Consider the following 8,280-nt stretch of genomic DNA (forward strand, 5'->3'; position numbering starts at 1 on the left):
ACATAAACATACATACATACATACATACATACATACATACATACATACATACATATATAACAGGGAAACTCGTTCACAAAAACAACCAAAAATTACGAAAGGAAACTGAACAAACAAACAAACAAACAAATAAACAAACAAAAGAATAAATGAGTGGATGAGAAAGAGAGAGAGAGAGAGAGAGAATATAATATACACCATCGTCATCTCTACTATCATATCTTCACCATTACCTAACTCATCACCATTCCCACCACTATCATCACCATCATCTCCCTCCTCCTCCTTGTCATCACCACCACTCTCATCACCTTTGGCACTGGTACTACTGAAGGACAAGGCACTCGGGAGATTATCAGTGCTGGGGTGTCATGTCTCGAACCACAGAACCACTCTCACCACAACCTCCATCACCACCAACACCACTGCCACCTTTATCACCATTTCAAACAACAACAACAACAACAACGCGGGAAAGAAAAGGAAGGAAGGAAGAAAAATAATGATAGGAAAGAAACAAATAACTGTTGTTTTTTTTTATATTTAAGTTTGGCCTTGTTTTTTATTATTTATTTTTTATTTTGAGACTGACAAACGATAAAATGGACTGATTAATTCTATTTCTCTTTTCCATTCTATTTTCATTCTTCCGTTAGTTTTCATGTATTAAAAAAAGGAAAAACTACCTTTCTCTTTTCCCTTTTATCATCCTTCACCTCCTCACTTTCCTCCCTCCTCATTAGTGCGTCATGGTGCCTAACCCTTTCAGTACTGGGACGCATTTTTACTACGAGTTTTGAGTATGATTTGACGATTTTATACACATTAGTTAGTGTCTATGGAGGTCAGAAGATTAATGGCCAGAGTCTTCACTATTCTAACCCCGACATGAGTTTCTTAAGCTTTATGAAATCGCCGAATAGTAAACAGAACGAATATAAAAACGCGTCCTGGTACTGAAGGGGTTAAAGCAGAGTGAAGGTAAGTCATAAAGATGATAGCAGATTTTATTAACAAAGAACAGAAAGAATGATAGATAAAACAACAACTGAGTGAGATATTGTGCTGTTTAACTCTCTCTCTCTCTCTCTCTCTCTCTCTCTCTCTCTCTCTCTCTCTCTCTCTCTCTCTCTCTCTCTCTCTCTCTCTCTCTCTCTCTCTCTCTCTCTCTCTCTCTCTCTCTCTCTCTCTCTCTCTCAACAAAGGCTAAGAAGTTCAGTCTTTGGCCCTGAGTTCAGTGTCCTGGAATCATGAGAGGACTCTACGGTGTTTGTTTCCAGTGTCTCGGAGGAGGAGGAGGAGGAGACGACATGTGGGGATATCTCGGAACCGTTGTTGAGGTGCCCTACGTCCACCGTAAGGCTGCCCTTCGTCAGGGAAAGGGGCGCCGAGAGAGGTGAAGGGAAAAAGGAGTCTAGAGTTGGGAGAAATTAGCCTCTCCTCTGACATCGCGGCACACACACACACACACACACACACACACACACACACACACACACACACACACACACACACACACACACACACACACACACACACACACACACACACAGGGGTCTTAGCGTCCTCCAGGAAGGAAAAGCGACCCTCCGCCTCACACAGTGCTTGCGTCAGCGTTCATGTCCACGATCACAAGGAAATTGTTCCATCGTTTTCTTTGTCGCTCACTCACTCCATCACGTGTACGGCACTCGCTCCTTCCCTCCCGCTGTCCCTCCTTGTCAGCCGTGCAGCTCACCTGGGCCTCCTCGGACGCCAGGTGTGAAGGGAGGCGGGGAAAGGCAGGGAAAGCAATGTTCTTTTTTCTCTCTCTCATTCTGTACGTGCCTTGTGGTCGTGAGGGACAGGAAGGAACTCTTTAAGGTTCACTGGCACACATCTGGCGGCCGCAGACGTGGTTCAGTGGGTAAAGAAAAAACTTTGTACGTCTGTGTTGTTGTACCGTGTTGTCTCTTGCCACCAGCTCCTGCAGGCCCGCTAGTCACGTCACGAGGGAGGCGTGCTACACTAACTCACTCCTTGCTGGCCACACTCGCGCTGGAACATTTAGATCGGTCTGGTTATCACATACGGTTAAATAAAAAGTGTTCAGGAGCTGAGGCACCTGCGGGCACTGGATGGGGAAGTAATGTATTGGTTCTGCGGTCTGGCGCGTCACCACGGCCCTCGAGCAGCCGCCTGTCCCGCCACCGACACTGCCACTGTCTCTAGGACTGGTGGTCTGGGAGGGCGTGTTCCCTTGGATCTGAGGGCGAGGTCTTAGGCAGGAAGTAGGGTGAGTACCGATGGAGGTTGAGCGGCGCTGGGAAGAGCGGTCGCGTGAGGGCTGCCGCCGCCGCCGCTTGCGACACTGAGGGCGAGGAAGAGGAAGGCGCAGCAGAGAGTGCCGAGTGAGAGAGGTGGGTGGCAGTGGAGGTGTGGGGTGCCGTGAGGTGGGACAGCGTGGGGCCCGGAGCCCCGAGGCCATGCAGCGCCGTCCACTGAGTCCACAGGTGGGCGGGCAGCGGCAGCGGGGAAGGCGAAGGGTTCCCGCGAGATGGGTTGAGGGTATACAGCTGCGGCATAGAATGTGGCAAGAGGCCAGCTGCTGCGGCTGCTGCTGCAGCTGCAACCTGCGGCGTGGTACCAGAAGCTCCTGGTGGCGCTGTAATGGCGGCAAGACGGTCCCACATGAGCTGCGCCCGCGCCTTCTCCAGGAGGTTATTGTTCTCGGCATCCAGCTCCATGTAACCGCAGCGGCGCGCCCAGATAGCGGGGGTCTACCAGCATGGACTCCATCGTGTCTCTGGGGAGGAAAAGGCAGGGTGAGCCTCAGACCTGACGCAGACAGAGCGTGAGGGAAGGCAAGGGACAGACATGAGAGTGATGCCCAAGAATAACATTATTGAAACTTGACCCCCTCTGGACATACACACACACACACACACACACACACACACACACACACACACACACACACACACACACACACACACACACACACACACACACACACACCCGACATGTGTTCCTTAATTACGACGCGGATATTACCATCATCGCCGCCTAGAGAGACCCGTCAGGCACGTTTGCTCAAATGAAATCCCACCACAGAAAATGCCTCGTTTTTGATGGATCATCTTGGAAAATTAGAAGGCGGGCAGGAAGGGGCGGCCGTCATTACCGGGTGGGCCAGGCGGCAGCCACCACCGCAGAGCTCTGCTGGCCGCCCACTTCGCTATCGCCTTCATCAAACTGGTACAGCGCTTCCGTATACGTGAGAGAGAGAGAGAGAGAGAGAGAGAGAGAGAGAGAGACGAATGAGCTTTTGCATGCTTAACTCAAATCTCGTGGATTTAGATAGATGAGAAGCAGTAAGTTGTGAATGCGACTCAGTAGAGGGGAGGGGCTGGTAAATTACTGATAGATCCTGGTGGGAAACGGAGTGGAGAGACAAGGGGGGAGGAGAGTCAGGATAGGGGATGGGGATAGGGAAGACAATGGGGAAAGGGGAGTTGGGAGGTTATGGTATGATGCATGTACCGCTCCGCAGGGCAGGTGAAAGGGAACAGCAGCAGCAGGAGAATAAAATACACCTGGTGATGGTTCATGATAAACACTATATTTTACCATCGTCCGTACTTATGTTGTGCTATTATTTTTTTTTTTTTTTTTTTTTTTTTGTGTGTGTGTGTGTATATGTGTGTTAGTTCTTGATTCGCGTCATTTAAAGAGGAGGAGGAAGATCTGTGTGTGTGTGTGTGTGTGTGTGTGTGTGTGTGTGTGTGTGTGTGTGTGTGTGTGTGTGGAGTGTGGGTGTGTGTGGCCAAGAGGAAATTGGAATATAATAGAAGATGGAAGGAGTGATAAGAGGAGGGATAATAAAACGAGAACTTAGAGCAAGAATAAACGGAATGAAATGGAGGAGGAGGAGGAAGAAGAAGAGAAGAAGAAGAAGAAGAAGAAGAAGAAGAAGAAGAAGAAGAAGAAGAAATTATACATGAATGACGAGATATAAAAGAAAAGAGTAACAAGAAAAAAGAAAAGTAAGGAAAGCAGGAAAAGGAGGTGAACGAAGAGGAGGAGGAGGAGGAGAAGCAAAAATACACGAAGAATAAAAAAAAGAGACGGAGGAAATGACTTATGGGGAGGAGATAGTTGAAGAAGAACAGATGATAAACAGAAATAGAAGGAGGAAGAAGAAGAAGAGGAGGAGGAGGAGGAGGAGCAGCGGCAGCAGCAAGGGAAGATCGAGTTAGGTTACCACAAACACCATCGCCCGCGTGTGCTTGGGAATAACAGTGGAAACTTGAGACACCGCACATGACTCTACTCTTTTCATCCCACCATCCATCCCTCTGTCTATACATCGAACGCTCCTCCTTTTCCTCCACCCCTCCACCGCTCTCTCGTTAGCCAGACCGTGCGGCGAGCCTGACATCACCGGTTATCAACGTGTATTCCGCGATGGGCGTCCCTCACATTACCGCCTTTCTTCTCCTTCAAAACCCAATAGCGAGGTGTCTCAGGGTTGTGCTGGTGGTGGTGGTGGTGGTTAGGCGTCAAGGGTGAAAGAAGGAGGAGGAGGAGGAGGAAGAGGGTTGATGTTTATTGTTTAGGAGGGATGTTTATTGTGTTTTTTTTTTCTTTTTTCTAAGCGTGTTGGGTTCAGGGAGGTTGAAGTGGAGGGTAAGGCTGGACGAGTGTGAGGAATTACATTTGCGATGAGGGAAAAGTGTGTGTCGAGTGTTTGTTTAGTGCGGGCCGCGTTCCGTGCAGGTAATTGTTGGGTTCAGGTGTGCATTCATCAGGCAACTTTTGTTTTTATTGATATAACCACTACACCGTCTCTCTCTCTCTCTCTCTCTCTCTCTCTCTCTCTCTCTCTCTCTCTCTCTCTCTCTCTCTCTCTCTCTCTCTCTCTCTCTCTCTCTCTCTCTCTCTCTCTCTCTCTCTCTCTCTCTCTCTCTCTCTCTCTCTCTGGTGTTAGTGTAAAGAAAATCAGGGTTATTTCTATTTTCTCTCCTCTTCCTCCCTCCATCTCATGAAAAGTATGAGTTTTTCTATATTTTTCTCAATGTTATACTGGGAGTGGCTTTAATTATCTCCTAATTTGCTGCTTTGAGATCTGGTGGTAGTCGTCTTTCTACAATATAAGTCAGCGAGCAGGTTGGCGAGTCGGGAGAGGAGGTGCAAAGCTTCGTGCTAGAAAAATAAGTGGACAGAGAAAACGAAATATAAAACAAAATTCAATACGGTGGGTGGGTGGTTGGATGCAGTCTTCTTTCCTCCTCCTCCTCCTCCTCCTCCTCCTCCTCCTCCTCCTCCTCCTCCTCCTCCTCCTCCTCCTCCTCCTCATCTTCGCCTCAGAGGAAAGGGCTGTCACTTTTGGTTACCGCTGAGGAGAGAGGAACAAATAGCTTGCCAATGATCGCCGCCTCGAGGGGACACACAGCACAACACGCCATCTGTTCCAGTTACCGGCAGGCGGGAATTACTTATTTTATTCGCCTTGCTCTCGACGCTCCCAGGCATTCATCACACTGACCCAAACAAATGAGATACTTATATCCTCCTCCTCCTCCTCCTCCTCCTCCTCCTCCTCCTCCTCCTCCTCCTCCTCCTCCTCCTCCTCCTCCTCCTCCTCCTCCTCCTCCTCCTCCTTCTCTTCGTCATCCCTGCGAACCTGTCTACTAAAGTCCGTCGCTTGAAAGAAGTGCATTTTAATCGTCACATTCACTTGCTTCTTCCCACAAAAATAAAAGATAAAAAAAAAAATCTTGTAGCTCCCGGATCCTCATTCTCCCTCCTCCTCCTCCTCCTCGCGGTCTCATCTGCATGGCTGGCAGCAACCTGTCGTTAGTCCCGTATTACTGCAATCAGCTCGATCAAAACGTTCTCTATCAAATTAAATAATGTTAAAAGTCGGCCTGTAAGTATATAGACACCGGAGATTAAATTAGGAGTCTCCTGCGCGTACGTGGCCATTAGATAACCGGAGTCTCACCTGCGTGTGGCGGCGGCGGCAGCGGCGGCTGAGGAAGAGAAGGAGGAAGAGGAGGAGAAGGAGGAGGAGGAGGAGGGTGAGTGATCCATTCTCTAACCTGAAGTTAATTGAATGTTACCATCGTCTTCCCTGGGCGGCCCCGTGGCAGTGTCCGATCCGCGCCTCATGTACAATAACTCACGGCTTTTGGCGGCTCGTCTGACCCCCTCGCGAGGCCCTGCAGCGCCTAGCGACGGCGGCTCCACTCCGGCAGCGCCTACCTCTGAGTGTCAATGGTGGGAGAAGCAGCCTTGGACGTGATTGGCTGTTAATTACGACCTGTCAAAAAGGTTGCTTCTCGCGCCGCCGCAGCCCGTGTCAGGGAGGAGGGGCAGCGGCTGTGAACATCAGATACCTTCAACACCTCGGACGCTTCATAAGGGGTGCCGCTGAGGCTGATTACACACGACCCTTGAAAAACGCACCAGCCTCCCCCCCCACTCCTCCATCACCCGCCACCCCCCACACCGCTATCCAGCCCCTTCCCCCACTTCCCCCAACCCATGTGTGCACCCAGCGGTTTGTAGGGGCGTCGTGTGTGTGTGTGTGTGTGTGTGTAGACAAGGCAACACACGACAAGTCTCATCTTCGAGGAGATGAATCTCACATGCGAATTATTAATAGTTGAAGACTTCCCCCCTCCTCCTCCTCCTCCTCCTCCTCCTCCTCCTCCTCCTCCTCCTCCTCCTCCTCCTCCTCCTCCTCCTCCTCCTCCCTTCAGGTCGTGACGAGGCCCTTGAAAAATGTACCGCCGTAGATGTTAATTATCCCCAACACACCTGCGGTTACCTTACCTGGACCGTGGATGAGGAGGAAGAGAAGGAGGAGGAGGAGGAGGAGGAGGAGGAGGAGGAGGAGGAGGGAAGCCGAGCGCATTTCATCACTGAGTCAAATTACGTCTTGAAAATCGTGGAAGAATCTCTCCTCTCTTTCTCTTGTGTGAAAACTTTTAGTCGAGTGTGGCTGAATTAATAGGAGGGTGAAAGACTGCGCGTTGGCTCTCTCTCTCTCTCTCTCTCTCTCTCTCTCTCTCTCTCTCTCTCTCTCTCTCTCTCTCTCTCTCTCTCGTCCCGTATTTTTACTTTTAGTAACCGAAATAAAACAACAAAAATGACAAGGAAAGGAAAGAAATGAGGAAGAGAATAGGAAGAAGAAAAAAAGGTAAAGAAGAAGAAGAAGAAGAAGAAGAGAGAGAGAGAGAGAGAGAGAGAGAGAGAGAGAGAGAGGGGGGAGGGGGACTGGGCCGGTAAGTAGTAACTCTAATGCTTCACTCCCACTAATAATAAGTTAGCGGCAAAGCATTATCAGCCATCCATCGCCCTCGCTTCCCTTCACTGAAACGGGTTGTACTTTAGAGACGCGAGTGGCGGAGGAAGGCAGGAAAAAAAAAAGGTATAGATAAATGAAAATATTGAAGAAAAAAGAGGAGTAAGATGGAGTATGTATATATTTAAGCTGTCTTCTCTCCTTCAGCCAGCAAGACACCCGATAGATGCTTGGCCTGAAGACTGATATCACTTGCAGCCTGTCAGGAGGAGATGAAGGAGGAGGAAAAGGAGGAGGAACACAAAGGAAACTAAGTGAAGAACAAACAGCTGCATACTTTTTGCCACTATAAAAACTATTCCTGTTCATTTAAAGTGAGATTTATAGGAGAATAAAAGGAGAGAATAGAGATACATAGATACAGAGGATATGATTGAGGAGAAGGAACGTAAAGGGACACAAAGGAAGAACAAACAGCAGCAGACTTATTGCCACCGTGAAACTTTTGGTATTCGTCTAAAATAAGAGATACATTGTAATAAAGGAGAAAATAGCTAAAGATACATAGATACAGTGGATATGAATGAGAAAAACACAACGAAACAAGTGTACAAGCAACAATAGACGCGTTGCCTCCTACAAAACTGTGATGCTTTGTGCTTTGTGTACGGCAGTAGAGATAAAAAAAAGAGAGAAATCAGAAAAAACAGAAGGAAAGGAAATAGAGAAAACGCTGATTCAAGGATAAAGAATAGCCAAACCACAACAAAGTTTTAGACATTTGCGTGGCACTTCGGGAGGAGAATGAGGAAGAAGAGGAAGATGATAACCCTTTTATTCCGTCAATTTTTGCAGGTATGCCTTAATGATCAGCCAGGTAGGTTCCCTTTATTTTGATTACCTTTTTATTGATGAAGTGACCACGTAAATAATCCTTGGTATTTTTATTTTTTATATATAGCGATAAAAAAGAAGCTGCTGCAAATTGA

At 48.2% G+C, this 8,280-nt stretch overlaps 1 protein-coding gene across 1 annotated transcript in view; it reads right to left on the bottom strand.

Moving 5' to 3' along the window:
- Positions 1 to 993: 993 nt before the first annotated feature.
- LOC123503658 (T-box protein H15-like) overlaps positions 994 to 8,280 on the bottom strand; it is a 78,171-nt gene continuing 70,884 nt past the window's right edge. The window contains 2 exon segments of the mRNA XM_045253608.1: positions 994 to 2,733; positions 2,735 to 2,785. Coding sequence (XP_045109543.1) covers positions 2,208 to 2,733; positions 2,735 to 2,785 — 577 coding nt within the window. The 3' untranslated portion in view covers positions 994 to 2,207.

The sequence above is a fragment of the Portunus trituberculatus genome, chromosome 14 (assembly GCF_017591435.1).
Source record: "Portunus trituberculatus isolate SZX2019 chromosome 14, ASM1759143v1, whole genome shotgun sequence".
In the NCBI taxonomy this organism is placed as follows: domain Eukaryota; kingdom Metazoa; phylum Arthropoda; class Malacostraca; order Decapoda; family Portunidae; genus Portunus; species Portunus trituberculatus.